Source organism: Pholis gunnellus (assembly GCF_910591455.1).
Source record: "Pholis gunnellus genome assembly, chromosome: 23".
Taxonomy (NCBI): Eukaryota; Metazoa; Chordata; class Actinopteri; order Perciformes; family Pholidae; genus Pholis; species Pholis gunnellus.
Window position 1 is genome coordinate 13,360,187 of NC_136550.1, and position 19,258 is coordinate 13,379,444.

Sequence of the window (19,258 nt, forward strand, 5' to 3'; positions counted from 1 at the left end):
TTTATTATCATCATGAATTTATCATTCACATTATTATCAATAATTAATGAAGGTTAAGATAAGATACAAATATACTTTATTGATCTCTTTACCGGCTGCAACATTAAAATGAGTATATGTTTCGATGCTAATACCTATGTTCTTTTACTTGAGTAAAACTTCTAAACTATGAATTGTTCGCTTAACAGAGTCTCAGTAAAAGCTCTGAGTACTTCTTTCACCACGTTATATCTGCATGGCAGATATAACATGCAATGCGTTTTTCTACGCTCACCTCTGAACCATAGGAACCCTCCTCGAGACCTCAAGATCCGGTAACAAACAGGATCCACCTAAAGGTCTTAATATGTCTTGTTGGTGCTGCATAATCCTAAACACACTTCTGTTGACACATATTATAAATGGAGCATGCAGAGCCATCAGATTACAGGGGCCCCAGGGCCTTTATGTCATATTTACTTCATATTTGTATACATTGTATTCCCAATCATAGTAGGCCTACTACTGGAACACATATACACACACACAAACATAAAACAGTTTTCTGTGATGCTAATGAACTGCTGATGTGCTGTGCCATCTGCTGGTTCAATCAGGGAACTGATCTCTCAGCATCATGACTTGTCCAGAGGGGCCATGCAATGCTTCCTCTGAGTCACTGATATAAAATATGTAGCTCCACAATATAAACAGATTTGATCACAATATATCCCGGTGTGAAAGCACAAAATACCCACGAATTAAAGGAATCATAAAATAGTTATTTTTCTTTCACAACAAAAGTAACAGTGGAAAAATAAACGGTTCACACCAGCTGCAATGCTAAATAGGTCCCGGGGCGCAAAGTGGAGGTTCCTTACACCCCACTGCCATCTCAGGGACAAACAGACAAACAGACAGACAGACAGACAGACAGACAGACAGACAGACAGACAGATAAACAGACAGACAGATAAACAGAACAGACAGACAGACAGACAGACAGACAGACAGACAGACAGACAGACAGACAGACAGACAGACAGACAGACAGATAAACAGACAGACAGACAGACAGACAGACAGACAGACGACAGATAAACAGACAGACAGACAGACAGACAGACAGACAGATAAACAGACAGACAGACAGACAGACAGACAGACAGACGACAGATAAACAGACAGACAGACAGACAGACAGACAGACAGACAGACAGACAGATAACAGACAGACAGACAGATAAACAGAACAGACAGACAGACAGATAAACAGACAGACAGACAGATAAACAGACAGACAGACAGACAGACAGACAGACAGACAGACAGATAACAGACAGACAGACAGATAAACAGAACAGACAGACAGACAGACAGATAAACAGACAAACAGACAGACAGACAGATAAACAGACAGACAGACAGACAGACAGACAGACAGATAAACAGACAGACAGACAGACAGACAGATAAACAGACAGACAGACAGACAAACAGACAGACAGACAGATAAACAGACAGACAGACAGACAGACAGACAGACTGACAGACAGACAGATAAACAGATAAACAGACAGACAGACAGACAGACAAACAGACAGACAGACAGACAGACAGACAGACAGATAAACAGACAGACAGACAGACAGATAAACAGACAGACAGACTGACAGACAGACAGATACACAGACAGACAGACTGACAGACAGACAGATAAACAGACAGACAGACAGACAGACAGATAAACAGACAGACAGACAGACAGACAGATAAACAGACAGACAGACAGACAGACAGACAGACAGACAGACAGACAAACAGACAGACAGACAGACAGACAGACAAACAGACAGACAGACAGACAGACAGACAGACAGACAAATAAACAGACAGACAGACAGACAGACATATTCACCTGGCAAAGTACTCAAAGCTCTTCTGCAGTAGGTCCTGCTACAGTCACAGTGTCGAGGACACATTCTGACATGATGACACACACACACAAGAATCACAAAGTGAAAACAATACCAGTGTCACTATCGTGGGCTGTTAATTATATCTAATTACACAGACATAAATACAATGTAGGTCAACTTGACTCCATATACATTAAAGCATTATGTAACTATTATACTGTAAATGTAATCATAGTGAGCTTACAGTTTATCTGTGGAATATGAATGGAGTTTGTACAGGTGCCAAGTTATGATTATAATGGGAGTGAATTTGGCCGACCACAAATTTGGCTGTGTTATGTGATTAATAATAAATGAGATCATAATGAAGCTGTACACAGCTCATTAGTGTAGGATAGAATTTTAAAATATCCGTGTTTTACTGCAGAGCAATGGTTGAGCTGTGAATAGAATGGAAGTCAATGGCCTTGCTGTTAAGAGTGTTATCAACAAGAAAAGTAACCCAACCCATCTGCAAAGAATCACACACAAATTCACATATGTCATATAATAGATAAGTAATATCTTATCAAATGTGCAAATTCATGCAAACTTTTTAAAACCAATGTGGCATAAATGGATTTTTTTTAATCCATTAAAATTCACAGAACTAGAACAGATGAAAGACCAGAATAAAGTGAGGTCAAACAGAATGAATACCTTCTTGTTTGTTCATCTGTTTACTGCATGTCACAAACAAGAAGACCTCAGGGCTGCCAAAGGGTGTGAAGAATTAACATTCAGCGGTTTGTGGTTGAGAGCTCTTCCTGTTTTTCTGTATCAGTCCATAGCAGTGCACACGCTCACTGCTGTTTAGGAGACCTTAAAGACAGAATGGCCACATAAAGCAGGCTGGTTGTTCCATGCAAACTGCCGTTTCTAAAAACTAATTGTCGTGTAGATAAGTCTGAAGCAACGTCCATCAATGTCTGACACCATTGTAGAGGTTGCTACATTGGTTTGACCTGGTATGAAGTTAAAATAAAGGAAAAATAAATGTAATTTAATAAATCAAAATGTGACCCTATCTAAGTTCAGATAATATAAAAATGTACCAGTGTTTTATCCTCATATAAATTCCTTAATTTTCTTCTCCACTGTTAAGTTATAATGTTGAAGATTTTTGAGAAATCAGACCCCGTTTTGGACTACAATTATTTATGGTTAAGATTTTTTTCAGCATTATTCATTCAATGTGCTTACATTCTTTAATTTCCTCTCTCTGTGGTAGTTTTCATTGGTAGTGGCGGAGTCCGTCATTTCATTACTGGATTAAAATGACCAAAGCAACGAGCCGAAAGACGCTGAAAAGCTCCGTTGAGATGAGGTGTCACAGTGACCGACTACCTTTCAGATTAGCCACAGGTTAAGTTAAAGAACTGAATATACTTTATTTATTTATATGATGAACACATAGAATAATAGCAATGATTTTTCCTTTAATAATCAACTCAAGTAAGAGTGAAAAGTATGCTGCATTAAAACTACTCTCACAAGCTACTTGAGTACATGTAAAGGAGTAAATAGAGCTGGTTACCACCTCGGGTTAAAGCTGTGTGGGTGAACGCTGGTGTTTCCACTCATGTTATCTGATTGGACCTCCTCTCAGTACTGAGTCTGTGTGGACTTTTGCACTGTAGCAATGCTTCAAAAGTAATTAAACTCCTGTGTGGGTGTGCAGTGCCACCATAGTGATTATACCTGGCGCACCTTTCTTTCTTCTTTCTTGTTTGAACTGTTTACTGTAGGATACTGATATACAATATCTCTGGAAGCTTTGAGAGCTTGAGTTGAATTCTATAAAATGTTGCCGTGTGAACCATCGCGTTTCTTATTTATGGTATCAATAGTTGAGTGAAAACAGTGATGTTATAGGTGGGGCTGTTGTTGTGGAATATTTCTATGCAGATGCGGGATAAGAGTTGTTTAAATAAACAGAGTCTGATGAATACTCAAAGTAGTAAGAGTCAATTTATTAGCTTGCAAGCGGAGAACAGTTTCACAGATACGTATTGCAGAGTCTGTGGAAGTGACTTCAAAGAACAGTTGCACGTACAGAGTATTTATACACTTAGAAACCATGTCCAGCGCGTTTCGCTGCATCTTGGTACCGTCCATCTCAAAGGTGTTATCGAGGTGTTGTTTCTACAAGGCGCTGGTTCCGCTTTTGCCGTCTGCAAACTGTCATGTTTCTTAGAAAGGACAAGTCATGGTGAGTTCATGTTTAAGCACACGAACATGAGTTCATGTTAGGTGCACGAAAGCACACGAACATTGTCTTTACACTGTTATACGGGCCTAGCTGATTACATTGTTTGTTTAAACGTTATACGCACATAAGCATATATTTTACCATTACACTGTATTCAGAGTCACAGCTGATGCTAAACATATTACTTAACATAGTTGAGTTCCCTTTTCTCTGAAAAAGATGATTTGTCAAAGTCCCTCTGCATTACATTATTTGGCATCTGCTTCTAATATTCTAATCTTCTAATCTACAACTATAATATATATATATAGGTCAGTAAATAATAATCATTGTAACTGAGACCAGAAGGAACTATTTGTTGCAGAGAGAACAGGACACAACTAAATTGTGAATGTGTATTAAATATTGCCGCCTCAGTGAAGTGAAAGAAAAAGAGGTTGTGTTATTTACATTTATCTTCAAAAGTCTCTCATGGTCAACCTTCAAATGAGGACGAGGCCACCCATGTATCGTTGTGTGTGTGAGGGTAAGATGTGAGGAACTCCGCTCTGAAGAGATGAGTGCCAGTATTCAGAGGGGGATCGGTGTGAGAGGATGAAGCTTCTACTCAGCAGTCTGATACTCGCCTCCTTCTACGCACGCTCATCTATGAGTGAGTAAAAAAATATTGATGATCAATAATCTCCATATGTAGTGTTTTATTATTGTGTGAGAGTTAATCATACATTTGAGTAAAAGAGGCGCGTCACTATATGTGATCGGGTCACTATATTGAAGTTACTGTGTGGAGCTGTAGGGCAACACATGAAGAAGAATTATAACCACCAATGGACTATTAAGTCAAACGCAATAAAACGATTTAATTTCAAAGCTCAGCCTGCACACAGTGTTGAAGTAAATGTTTATTTCCATATGTGGAGTTAAATTGTGTAAATCGCTGAGGATTGATTTTAAACGTTGTTTTGTATGATTCTATTTAAGGAAATGCATCAAGGTCAAATACCTGGATGACTTCAACTTAATAAGTAATATTCATGTTATATCGATTTGTAAAAACACAGACTTTTGAGAACACATTTGTCAAAACAAAGATCCCAAAAATGGTGGACAAAAATGGATTTATGCAGCTTTTAACTGCTCATAAATATTAACACTGAAATAAGAAAATATGAAAAAAACACATTTCTTGAATAAAACAAGCAATTCATTGAGGACAGCTCTAAATAAGTAAGGGTGCATGTGTGCGAGCTATGAAAACTGTAGGTGCTCAACAAGATGAACACTAAACCTAACGCATAGGTTTCTTTTAAACATTGGTGGGGACAAATATTAATTCTGGTGAATTTCTCTGCATCAACTTAATTTAATGAGAGTAAAGTCATAAAATTTCAAAATATTTTGTAATAATACTATAACAAAGTTGTAAGATAATTAAAATAAAGTCATAGTATTTCAAGAAAATAATCTACCTGTTCTAGACAGTCTGCTGTACAAGTTTATTGAATCATGAATATGATTATATTTGCTCATGATTATTTCAGCAGTGGTGGGTGGTTGTCTGTTGTAGCAGAGCTTCTTGGGGGGATGATAAACTGCCAAATCATGTATCACCTGTTGTCTCTTCAGGTGTTTCATCTACAGGCACACCTGCTGTTACCCAGAGTCCTGATGTCTGTGTGGTGGAGGGGGAGACAGTAGACATCAGCTGCTGCTGGACACCGGAGTTTGAGGGAATGAGAGTTGAATGGCTGAAAAAACAAACAGATTTTAAAAATGAGACTTTGTACTTGAACAATTGCTATCATGGATTTCTGCAAAAGGAGACGTCTGGCTGCTTAAACTTGACCTTTACGAATGTCACGAGAGAGGATTCAGGGACATACATCTGCAGGGTGACGATGAAGATACCAATTTTAACTACGGTTATAGGAAATGGTACTGTCATCACTGTTACAGCCAGAGACAACACAGAGGGCAACACAGAGGGCAACACAGAGGGAGGTATGTCACAGTTGCCCCCATAAAGGTTTGGACTCCCTGTTGTATACGTAGTCTAAGCTTGTTGTCTCTGTGGGTGAATTTCAGGTTCTCCCTGGGAGGAAGTGCTCATTTATGTCCTGAGGTGCCTGCCCATCCTCGCCCTCATCATCACCTTCTTCTCCATCAACAGTTTAGTGACCAAAGCTCAGCAACACACACCAGGTACACAGCTTCCAGTCCGCTGTGATGACACGGTGTCTGGATCACACAGCACATCAGCAGCATACATGTTACCACTTTATGAGTAATCGATCGGTGCATTCATGTTTCAGCTGCTCCTGGAAATGAACGCACTCCAGCCCTACGGAGAGAGGAAACCCAAGAAGAAGAGGAAAGAGATGCGAGGGAGATAGAAGCAGAGTAAAAGAGAAACAAATATCAACATGTGTCACCTTTAATGAGTGGCTGATGATTAAGATGTAAAATATAATCTGCACTGTCTCGATCTCTTCTTGCTTTGACTTCAGCTGTGTTCTTGTCAGCATGCCATTAAAAACAATGCTAAACAGGTTACGGGTTAAGTATCGTTTTTCTTCCAGATTTCTAAAATAAACATGATTTACTGTATAAATACAGCACTTCAGTAAAGTGAAGGGGACAATTCATGATTTGGTCTGAAGGTGGACCCATAAACTTAAGTTAGACCCTCTCTGTGAAGGGTCTTCTCACACTTTGGGGACTCCTAGTGGTGGTGGCACTAAAAATATACACTATAAGACAACAATTCATGCTACTTCCTCTCCTCTTACATGGATCTGACTCCTGGACACAGATGAATGGTACGACCCATTTAAGTAGAATCAGCACCAGTTCCCACCTGATTTGTCTCAGTGTTCTGCAAACAACAACTCACACATTCAGAGTGATGTGAAAGATAGCACATAGTCACTTAACATCTGTAAACATGGGGGTTTTAACCAAAGTAAAACTACAAAATACCACCCAGTACACTTTCTGAATGCTCCAATACTGGTATTTAACTTGTTTTACAGACACTAAAATATTTCAGGTGAACTAGGGACTAAGATCAGGGTTAAAAATGGAGTCAGGCCAAACATATCATCTGGTGGTTGGAATGTTGCCGACGCAAAGATAACCTTGCCACCATTCTGATTTTTATGAAATCCCTTAAAGGTTCTATATATAGAATTCAGAGCATTAATATAGCAGCAAACAACTATTTGCTTTGTTGAGAAATAGAGCACTTGAAGGGGATAACGTCGTCCTGATTAACGACGTCCGGTTCCCCGTCAGGTTAACACGGTTAGCTCTGTCAGCACTGCTAGCTTCTAGCCGCCGGATCAGCCACCGCTATGTTGAGAGCTGTGTGGAAATATTAATGCTTTGAGGTCAGTATTGAGAACCTTCAATGGAAATACTGACATTTCACTCCTTCACTCCTTTTCCACACCTATTTTGTTGGTGGGCCATTCCAGTGTTTCTGTGACTTTTATCTCCAAACTGCATCGTGAGAACAGTGATGATTGTCTTCTGCAGAACCAATCGCTGCCTTCTATCTGAAGGAGGAAGGAACAAAAGCTGTGGTTTTTCACACGTCTCTGCAGAGATACAGAGGGAGGCAGTAGAAAAGATGATGCCCAGAGTGTGTGTGTGAGCATGCGTGTGTGTGTGTGTGAGCGTGTGCATGTGTGTGTGTGTGTGTGTGTGTGGTGGGAAGGACTCAGAGCTGCTGTGAGCAGATGAGTGTCAGTTGTCAGCGGTGAATCGGGGTGTAAAGATGAAGCTTCTACTCAGCAGTCTGCTACTCGCCTCTCTCTGTGCCCTCTCATCTTGGAGTGAGTAACAAACACTTAACCTTTAAGGTTACAGAGGTATAGGGTTAAAGTGTGTGCTCAAAATATCAAAACTATGAATGTATGAATGTGTAATGAATAAAAGAAATGTAAAAAGTGACCACTATTGTTTTATGGTTGGTGTGACATTACCGCTTTACTTGGTCGTTGGCTTGTGCAACAATCCGATCAAATCACTGTGGTCTATTTTAGCGCCTCTCCAGATTTTGATGAAAAGTGTCAAAAAAACTCACCACTCGCTAAATTTCCCTTCTGGTTTGTCTTCTAAAAACGATGCAATGTGTGTGTTGTTGTGATAAACTGCCAAATCATGTATCACCTTGTTGTCTCTTCAGGTGTTTCATCTACAGGCTCACCTGCTGTTACCCAGAGTCCTGATGTCTCTGTGGTGGAGGGGGAGACAGTAAACATCAGCTGCTGCTGGACACCGGAGTTTGAGAGAATGAAAGTTCAATGGCTGAAAAATCAAACAGAATTTAAGAATGAGACTTTCTACTTGAACAATCGCTCTGATGGATCTCTGCCAAAGGAGACGTCTGGCTGCTTAAACTTGACCTTTACGAATGTCACGAGAGAGGATTCAGGGAGATACATCTGCAGGGTGATGGTGGATATACCAATTTTAACTACGGTTGTAGGAAATGGTACTGTCATCACTGTTACAGCCAGAGACAACACAGAGGACAACACAACAGCAGGTATGGTGACACAACACCAGTGTTGCATAAAGGGTTTGACTAATATCTGATCTGCCAACGGCTGGGGCTAATAATTGTACGTATTCAGAATGAGATCTGGTCTGTTCAGGAAAACAGAGGCTTTATATCACCGAGTAAACCGTAGATCAGTCAAATGCTTTCTTGTTTTATATATAAACTTCTAATACAAAGTTTAAAAAAAATCAAACATACATACAAATGACCTTTCCTTAAAAAACAAACAAAAAAAGAACTTCAATTCTGTTATTTCTATTGTAATCTTTGTGTTTCATGTGTTCTCCCAACGTGGCCGTCCAGCTTCTAGCAGCAATCTTCTGCTGTCTCCTGTGGTCATTTCCCTGGCCGTGGTGGCTCCATTGCTCCTCATCGCTCTCGTGTGTGTCTGCTCTCTGCGAAGGAGACAAGGTACGAGGAAAATAATATTGTTACCAAATTATTATGAAATCCAGCCATGCAGATAGTTTTTGCCCAATTGGAGTCCTCTGCCTCCATCTTAATAAAATTGAGGTGAATCTAATTTTGTTTTCAGCTTTGAAGAAATGACATTTAAAAAAATGAACAGCGCTTTTGTAATTAAATTAATTTGATGTATTGTTTCAGACAATACAATGTGAAATCAGCGTGTTTGAAGACATTTTATATATCGGTCAGTATAGCAAACCTATTGTTAGAAAGAAGTTTACAAAGGAACAAGTGATTCATTTGACCTGAAGAGTAAATAAAATAAGCTTTTCGCCAATAGGTGCTTTTAAGATAAAGACCAAAAGGATTTTAAAATAAATTCGTCTATAAAAGCTGAAAACACAACACTGACATGTAATCACCTTATGTACTATAAACAGTTGCCTATTAGCTGGAAAGAAGTTAGAGTCAATAGTTTAAGTTGCAGGTTGTAAAGAAAAACAATGAGTGAAGAACACTTTCCGTTGTGCTGACGGGTGATAATTATCTTCATCGGCTCCGGGGTTAATGTAAAAATACTGACGAGAGCAGCTGATTTAAAATCTTGGCAGCTGAACTCTGTTGAAAAGTGTATATAAGACCAAAGGGCATCCAACATAATAATAACCATTTCTTGATTAAAAAGGATACAAAAGACTGAAAATATCTCTCGACTGAACTAATACATATTCACGTTTGATGTTTACATGGGCAACACATCACCTTCAATAACATTGACATGAGATTCTAGCGTGCATACTAACCCACTTCAGGTCAGCAAAGGCAAATCTAGGGATGTCTTTATACAGTTTAACATAAAATCAGTCACAAGGTGTCATTTTAGTGAAAAATGTAAAGAACCAAAAATTGAACCCTGTGTTATACCAAGGACAAATTATCGACTGAGATTGATGAAAAATAGTTTGTTGCAATGTAGTCCTGTATGGATGTATGCGCTGAGTAAATGTAGTGCTGCTGAGGGGAGGAAAGGTGTTTAAGGAGACACACTTTCAGTCGCTGTTGAATAGCAGAGCAATGGACCAGTGACCTTCTTGGGGCAGTATTATAGCAACTAGTAGCAAAAGTAAACACTTGTAGACAGTAGCAACTGAATTATCCAGCTAAATTTAAATAATGCTTAAGTGTGCTGCTTCTATGTATTTCTTTTGCTGCACAGGCTTCGTTTTATGCTAACTAACCTCTTAATCGTATGTGTGTGTGTCCCACGGGTTCAGTGCAAGCAGCCAGGGTGATCTACGAGGTTCCCCACATTAACTCTGAGGAGATAGAAATGGACAAACACAGCACCGGCTCCTCCACGGGTTCTTCTCAGTGGGTGAGTTTAATGGCATCGAGGCTACAGAGACAAATGTCGTGTGTGGAGTAACAGTAGCAAACGGAAAAAAAAGAAATGATGGTGCCAACCAATGGGCTGTCTTTGCTCATTTTGGTTCAGTGTGGTGAATGAGGTAACACATAGTTTGACGAACGGGGAAACAACCTTTTCATGTAATCCTGTTATGTAGGTCTACTTTGTAGGCTTTAGTGGAGAGAATACACAGACATACAGCACTTTTCTTCACAAGCCGTTGTTGTGATCTTTGTTTCAGGGTCACATTGTTTGGCCAAATGTCTTATCAAATTAAATTCATCCTTATTGTCAATCCACCTCTGCCTTATATTATTCTTCAATCAATCTACGAAAAGTTTCCAACCTTTTTTTTCACAGTTGCTTTGCATGTGGGCTTTATATAAAGTGTGTGAGCTGGGTGTGAAATGTGCATTTTTCCTCCACATTTTATATCGACAAAGAAAGCTGCATCAAATTGCAGATCCATTGTTTGTTACCCATGTGATGTTCTATGATATGCAGCATCCTACATTGACAGGGTTTATTACATGAGGTACATGCTATAGTTCGCAGCCCCATTCACAGTCAAACTGTGGTTTGTTAATCTGTACTGATGGTATGGTGTAATACGGTGCCCTATATACAATAAAACAGTCATGCAATACTTCAGATATTCCGTGGAGACTTCTACTTTGGTTGTTTATAGACCGTTTAACGGTCGACGTCATCAATAATATGCGTCCTCATTTTTGCAACTGAAGTGGCATTTTGTCCCAGCCATGCACACGAGTTAGCAACCATTAAACATTGATTTAAAACTGTTACCAGCATCAACAAGTCTGGTTGGTGCATGTTTAGTTCTCAGAATCGATATTTCAACAACTCCAACAGCCTAACAACCGGATAACACCTACATGTTCTGTTGGAGCTTTCAACAGCTGCCGTTGTCTATAACTGCAAACTATTAGTGCAAAGGGTTGACTACCACTTCACTGATCACAAAAGCTTGTTTATACAGCCCCTATTTTAAAGTATTATATTGTTGACATTAGCAAAGGTCTTTGACACATGTTGATATACTGCAATACGTCCCTGATACGGTGTAATGTAAGTTTGCAATGATTGTTTTTATGTCTTTGTCTCTTTCAGTGTCAGGTACCAGTGTATGAATCCTTCGATTACTTTGAACGTGTCGAGACCAAAGAAAGTGGATGAGGACGTGCTGATCAGGGAAATTTCCTCATCTTCCAGTATTTTCTACTTTTCAGCATGTATATAATGTACATTCTTTTACTAACCTTTACCTGAATTATGTACTTGTGTATATTGTGATTTTAGATGAGTGTAAATATTTTTTCTTTTTCCATAAACTCAGTCCTGTCTATCTTTGTGGTCTAAGTTCATTTCAATAATGTGTTTATAGACAGGTTTACTTGCACGGTTGCTTTTCTTATCACGTGATCATTCTACAAGCTATAGTCAGTGGTCTGCATTAGTGAGTGTATTGATTCTGTGGCAAAGATGCAGGTTTCATAATGACTTCAAATCACAAGAAGGACGCTGAGTGGAAACTGTGGTGCTACGGGTTCGGCGCATTAAAGGTCACTGACAGGAAGTGGAAACAGCTCTTGTGTGGTTGTTTCTCTCTGGCCTTGACACTTGATACAAAGCTTCTACAATGTTAAATCCTGAGTAGCTGACTTACAGTAAATACATTTAGCTAAGACCATGTTTTACTCATCATTCAGCTCTAAATACATGTAATCTGCATTTCAGGTTATGTGTCGGTAAAAAACCCCGTTAGCATCATTGAAAGCACAATTACACAATTAGCATGAGTTGGTAATACTAGCCATACAAACATGCTTGGAAATATATGGCCAATGTCACACAAAGAGTAGCCTGGAGAGCTGACTAACATTAAAGGTCTATCATGATTATACCATGTTGTACACATTTACATCTGTTCATGAAAAAAAGGCACTATAAATGGTTAGGGTTAGGGTCAATGTCTTAACTAAATAGCTCTGTTCAGTCAAGGTGCTAATGCGTTAGCATACTGTTAAATAAGCTAAATTAGCCCTTTTTGTGACTGAGCAGTATACTCTGTGATTAGTTCAAGCAAGATTGTCCTCTTTCCTCTAAGGAACAAAATTAATTTAAAATGTTTCATGATCCAAAAGAAAGAATGTTTCCACTACCCAGAAGGATACAAATGTTTACCTGGGGCAAAACAAATATTTGAATCCAACATTTGTACAGATTGTGGCTCTTTGCGCTTCTCCTCAGCGCAAGCTAGTATGCTAGGCAGCTGGCAATAGTCTGTGTAAATATGAGATTCAAACGTTAGCTTTGGCCCATGCAAACATTGTATATTTGGGGGCAGATATTGACACCTGTGGGATCACGGAAAATAAGCCTTTAGCAAACATCTTGCTACTGGATAATTCCTGAAAAAGGAATGCTAATGTGACCAGTAACGACGAACAAGTCACAGATTAGCCTACGCTACAGAGCGCTGTTGTTTGCATGTAGGCTACACTGGATAGTAGTAGAACTTATGGGACACAGGTTCTTTTCGTGTCACATTTAGTTCAGCATATTTCTGCTGTCAAAGCAATGACTAATAAGTTAAATAGTAGCCTGATGGGCGCCTAATGATAGTGAGAAGTTTGTCAATACAGAGACAATTCACCCAATGAGAGCCAGTTACTGATAAATGTGTTGAAGGCTGCAGGAAGACACTCCTTCACTCATGGGGACAAACATACACTACTCTTTACTTGCATACCAGCTGCAAAAAGGTGTTAACCACCACATATGAGTGTAACCGTTGCAGGCTTTCACACTGTATTATTCGATTGTACACGTACACAATTCATCACATCTGTGATACAGTAATACTGTGCATTCCTTACATCGTGCACATAAATCTGATCTTCGAAATTGAAAAAAACACGACTTAAGTGCTGAAACAGTTGTTTTAAGCTGCTGAATGGTGGCAAAATGTGTTTAGTGGTACGTACTATTACTTACTGTATATTATTTAAACATGTCTGGAAAGCATTTTTGGGTAACACTGTTATTATGTTCCTGTCGATATTTCAGTGGGAGACACTACAGATGAGTGGGGTAAACTTTTTAGTGAATAGAAATCATTTTGAAACTCCTCCAGTTGATTACTTACACCGAGACAATTGTTTTTCGTATTGCAATTTTTCTAAAGTTTCATGTTTCAATATGCAAATTAAACATTAACAAAAAATCTGAACACTGGATAAAATCATGCAGGTTTAAAAAGTTCGCATTGTAAACAGCCATATGAAAAAAAAAACAGACAATTACTTTTTGTATTAGAAATTTTATGTAATTATATATATGTCCAATGCTAACCTTTGGTGAATTAAACATTTTTTTTGCCTCGGTTGTCTCCCCTTAAAATACATATATGTCATGTTATGTTCTGATGGAGTCCAACTTCTTAAATTCATGCTGCTGTAATATGCAAAATGTGGGGATTTTGATACTGTTTACTTCTCACTGGGTTTGATGTGTGATGTATTACAGCCAGAGCAGTGCTGAAACTACGTTACTGGTTGTGACCAGATAAACGCTTACGTCACACAAGTATATATTCTGTATACTGTCACAGAGCACTGTTTCCAGGAAAACAGAAAACAGAAACACACGAGCAAACACGCTGATTTTACGCAGTTTGAACTTTCCTCTCGTGGTTCATGTACTACGGCATGCACGGACAACCACGAACCACAGGTGATGCAGTGACACTGTCTTTCAAAGTGTTTCCTACTGATGATACCCAAAGAGACAACCAGCACAGGGTTTAAACTACACAAGAAATAAATCATGATTTATTTTGTCCAAGATGAAAATAATCACAGAATCTATTGTGGTTTAGTTAGTGAAAAGACCTCACCTTAAATCAACAAGTCAATGACTGAAGCTCCATGTGAGCTGAGGTAATATGTACACTGGGCGTTGTAGGGCTGCAGTTTTGTTGACACAGTTGGAGCCACCACCTATATATCAAACACTTAAACTGGTTTTACCTGACGTATTTTTCTGTATTTTTTTACATTTTTCTAAAGGTATATAAGGAGTCCTCCCAGTGCCAACACATCTACTGCTCTGTTGATCGGTGTTGGTTTACAATTTTTCCGTCTTTGACCACCTCTGAAGCAACAATCATGACCCAGCTAGAGACAGCCATGGCCATCCTGATGAAGACCTTTGATACATATGCTTCTGTTGAGGGCAGTAAGGGCAGCCTGAGCAAAGGTGAGGTCAAGACCTTGCTGGAGAAGGAGTTGCCTGGACTGCTCAAGGTACCGTACCTTTCTATCTAATTAAACACATCATAAAGCCAATTTTGATGATTTAGTTGATGCTAAAACTGGTGTTCTAACTTTGTGTTTTTTCTGTCAAATTTGTATTACATTCTTGGCCTGAAAATGTTTTGCCGGCTGCTAAATTTGAACATTAAAACCATGAAAGATTTGTGAACGATCCACAGCGACAACTTTGGAAATGCTGGTATTTTGCAGCTGCCCACTTTTAGATGTGAATTTAGCGTTTTTGACCGCTTTGAACAGTCTCTCCCGTTGTTGCGTCATACCTCAACTTACTGCCAAAAACAGACTCATTTGATTGAATCATTTCTTATTTTCTTTGGTATTTTTAGTCATATACAGATACGCGATGATGATTGCTGGGTAATATGTATGTTGCCATTGACAGTACGATGATGTGTGTGCACGCGCGTGTGTGTGTGTGTGTGCTTCATTACTGGTGTGCACTGGGCCCCATTATACCTTACACCACTGCTTCAAAGTCTACTAAAATTATCTGGAAAAGGGGACCACTTGCATACAGTAGTATAATGTAGCATTATAACAGCATCCAGCAATAGTAATGTGGATTTCTTGGTGTGCGCAGGCGGCGAAGAACCAAGAAGAGGTGGACAAGATGCTGAAAGGTCTGGATTTTAACGGAGACGTTGAGGTCGACTTCAACGAATTTGTGGTGCTGGTAGCTGCTCTCACGTGCGCCTGCCATAACCGCTGTTCCAAGAAGTGAGCGTGGCGACCGCACCCTGGGGTGGGGCCCGGCAACAGCAACATTAAATCTCTTTAGTGACTGTAATCTGTAACAACTGAATAAAATGATATATTTACCTGTGCATGTTTTGTCTAGATGTAGTGTGTGACCAACGCAATAATAAAATCCTTTTAGGTCATACATAGGTGACTCCAATATTGCCATAGGAGTATGGTAATACAACCACGATATAAATAACAATAGTGCAAATTGTGCTCTTTGAAATGTAATAGTTTTGTATTTTACATGCTCTTCTTTGGAGGGACAAACACCCTCTTAGGATGATGAAAGTCAAAAATCCATTGCTTCATCAGAGAAATGTAGTAAACGATTTGAAGGTTTTAGTTCCTTAAAATGTACTCTAGTTCCTTAAAACTAGTAAGGACAGTATCATAGTTTTTTCTCCCATGAGTGATCAAACGAAAGATACACATACAACACACAAAGAACTATTACAACACAAAACTTTTTTTTCTTCAGCAGCAGGATAATACTGAGACAAAGTTTACAATACAACAGAACTTTATAAATAAGAATAAAAATACATGTGCAACATACCTGAAAAACATTCAAAGCTACAAACAAATAAACTAGACTGCAATGTGCTTTTGAGGGCTAGAAAATAAAATAATGATGGTGTAAGAGGATAAATGAATGGTGACATTTCATGCGGTGGGTGGTGTGTGTGACAGGAAGTGTGTTTTAGCTGCAGCAGGTGGTCAGACGGCCTCACTCATGTGTCAGTGTCTAACAAGCACGAGCTCACGAAATCAATACTTTCACGTGATCTCTTCACCCGAAGGAGTTTATTGGTTGATAAAATACTACCAGCATTGGCTTGACGAAAACATCTCGAGCTTAAACTCGAAAAATTGGAAGGTTTTAACACTGCAACATAATTAATGGAGACCATCTTGCCCCGGCAGAAGCGCGGAGCGACCTGAAGCGTGCGGTCAGAGCGGTGGCTTTCTGATGAGCCGAGCGCGTCATGTGACCTTGTTAGCGGTGACATACACAAAAACTAAAAACTAAAACAGGATCTTTATGAAGACCTAAAAGAAACTCAAGTAGAGGAGGCACTGGGCAACACTTGATATCTGGCCTGCATTGTGTTTACACCTGACTAGTCTGAGGTCAGGTATGAGTACACACACACACACACGAGAAAGTTGACTCTGTTTTCTTTTTTTAAATTGTTCTCAATGTACATAAACATAAAAACAAAGCAGAACAAAGGTAAAACATGAACATAAACATTGAGCAGCTATATACCAGTATATATATATATACATACATACAATTTTATGGACTCAATTGTCTGGAAATTAAGTTGAATATATAGGTATAGATATAGTGGTAAGTGGTATGCATATATTGGCTTTATATACATGAAGTAGGTGCAACGGTATCAGCCTATGGACAGTATACACAGTACATAGACCATGAATAGACTCAGTGTGTGGAATGCAAAATACCCGGTGGCAATTGGGGTCTAAGATCTTTAGTCAATTGTCTTGTGATTCTTCTGTGGACTGTGGGGAAAAAAACTGTTGTGTCTGCTTGTTTTGGCACACAATGCTCTGTAGCGCCTCCCAGAGGGCAGAGTTGAAACTGCAGTGATGTTACCTTTACTTGACTCTGGAGGTGTATAAGTCCTGGATGAGGCCAGCCTGGCAGCAATGATATTTTTCATGTAGTCTGTTCCTGCCATGTTTTGGTGGCGGATCCAAACCACACATTTATGGACGTGCAGAGAACAAACTGGATCATTTTAATGAGAGAACTAGATCAGCAGCTCTCGGGGATGGTTGAACTCCATGACATCCTCTGCTGGGCCTTTTTCCTGGTGCTGTCTATACGTTGGAAGTCCACTAGAGGTCCTAGGAGATGGTGGATCCCTGAAACATGGAGGCTTTCACAGTGTTATTCAGAACTGTGATGGTGATCAACCATCCCGGTTGAGGCCGATGTCTGTTTAACAGACGGGTCTCCTGAGGTCGGTGCTGTAGAGGTATTTAGGGTTGCTTTAATACTTTTTATTCCACTGCAATTATTTGTCAGCTATAGTTACAGGTTACTTTATAAATCAAGAGTTTTGCACAAAACAAACATATGAACCGAATTTCGCTATTTTTTTTATAATTTTTTATTGTATTATTTATTATGATTTTTTATGTAAAACATTTCATGGTTCAAGCTTCACGGCTGTGTGGATTTACTGCTTTTCCTTTTGATTATTGTAATTATTAAAAAAATATTTTAAACTATGTCAAAATATTTCAAAATATTTCAAATTATTTCAAAGGTCTGTACTGTTGGTTGGACAAAACAAACATTGCGAAAGTGTAATTGCGGCGGCATTAAATCAATTGATTACTGGAGAAAATAATCAGCAGATTAATCCATAATGAAAATAGTGTCAGCCCACCTCATCCAACTATAACAGTAAAATCCTGCTTTCCCATTAGTGATTACTAATAATCCTATGATAGAAAGGTATAATACAATCGTAGAGGATCTGAATACTTCCTCCACCGCTGGTCTGAGGTGGCCTGCCTCTTAATCCACCTGAGATACTTTGTGTCTCTGGGTCAGGTCAACGCTCTATTAGCCCACCAGGGAGCACTGGCCAAGTGACACACTTTCTCCAGCGGATGTGTAATAGCAGAACGCAGGTGCTGCTCTCTAGTGGCAGCTAAATGCTCCCTTTGATATCCTGGGCCACTTGTCCAAGAAGTGCAGAGCTTCATTTTCATCATAAGCCTCCAGTCTTCACTGGCGTCCTGCTCGGCGTATCTGGGTTCATCACCTCCCTCTTCTACGGGACTCCGGTTGATTTGACGGTGCGGGCCGAGAATGTAAGGCCTCACAGGGCTGTTAGTGGAACGTGGCTGGCCTGTAATCGGCTTGCGAGGTCATCAAGCTAAGACTCCCCTCTCTCGCTCTCGCTCTCGCTCTCTCTGTCCGGGGCATTATAAAGGCTTATGGGGATTAGGTATCCAGAGTGGAGGAGGATGTAGCTCTGGAGTCAGGAGGTTCAGGTGGGAAGAGAAAGTGTGGTGGTGGTGTGAGGAGTCTATAATAAATAATGTAAACAGAAGCACAAACATAATGCATTTTTATTGCTTATATGATAAATTGCCACCACTTTCTAGTGTCTTTATCAGCATTATGTCCTAACAAATTGCCTTGTATGTATTTATTTTTAAAGCACAGTTTCAGATTACTACTGACATTTTCACTCAGTCTTCCCATAGGCTTCAATCTACTGACCGTGTGTCGATGCAAGATATTTGTGGTTAGAGGTATACTGCAAGCGCACGCACACGCTTTGCTTGGTCCACGTGAGGAGGTATAGAAGCAGTTATGAATACCTCATTCTGTTTTAAAGCCACACATCTCTGGTCATATGAGCTGCCGTGGTGTCCTGCTCGTCTCGTGGCCTGACTTTCAGCAGGAGAAACACAATAAACGCACTGCTGCTCTTTGTCTTTTAACTTTGACCGAGTTTGCTCTCTCGTTCTGGTAGGTGTCGCTGTGCATCAGTGGGTCGTACCGGGTCCATAATATGCCCGGTACTATCGACAGGCTGCTTGACACTTGACTGTTTGACTCGAAGGTTGTTT

The 19,258-nt window shown here is 39.6% G+C and overlaps 3 protein-coding genes across 4 annotated transcripts; all 3 read left to right on the forward strand.

Annotated features, from left to right (window-relative positions):
- Positions 1 to 5,941: 5,941 nt before the first annotated feature.
- Positions 5,942 to 6,653, forward strand: LOC306715083 (uncharacterized protein). Its single transcript, XM_079185313.1, has 3 exons — positions 5,942 to 6,150; positions 6,235 to 6,351; positions 6,462 to 6,653. The coding sequence occupies exons 1-3, from the start codon at positions 6,048 to 6,050 to the stop codon at positions 6,551 to 6,553; spliced, it is 312 nt and encodes a 103-aa protein (XP_079041439.1). The 5' UTR covers positions 5,942 to 6,047; the 3' UTR covers positions 6,554 to 6,653.
- Positions 6,654 to 7,914: 1,261 nt separating this feature from the next.
- Positions 7,915 to 14,649, forward strand: LOC306714423 (uncharacterized protein). Of its 2 annotated transcripts, XR_013767627.1 has the most exons (6): positions 7,915 to 7,985; positions 8,339 to 8,701; positions 9,020 to 9,127; positions 10,399 to 10,499; positions 11,664 to 11,794; positions 14,624 to 14,649. XR_013767627.1 is itself a non-coding variant. In XM_079184454.1 (5 exons), exons 1-5 carry the CDS (start codon positions 7,928 to 7,930, stop codon positions 11,727 to 11,729), a joined length of 696 nt encoding a protein of 231 aa, XP_079040580.1. In that variant the 5' UTR covers positions 7,915 to 7,927; the 3' UTR covers positions 11,730 to 11,898. The 2 variants fall into 2 exon arrangements, 1 of the variants encoding a protein (XP_079040580.1); XM_079184454.1 differs by lacking the exon at positions 14,624 to 14,649 and having other exon boundaries at positions 11,664 to 11,898.
- On the forward strand, positions 14,647 to 15,714 carry LOC306714425 (protein S100-P-like). The gene is made up of 2 exons (XM_079184456.1): positions 14,647 to 14,860; positions 15,471 to 15,714. The coding sequence occupies exons 1-2, from the start codon at positions 14,723 to 14,725 to the stop codon at positions 15,609 to 15,611; spliced, it is 279 nt and encodes a 92-aa protein (XP_079040582.1). The 5' UTR covers positions 14,647 to 14,722; the 3' UTR covers positions 15,612 to 15,714.
- The last annotated feature ends 3,544 nt before the right edge of the window (positions 15,715 to 19,258 follow it).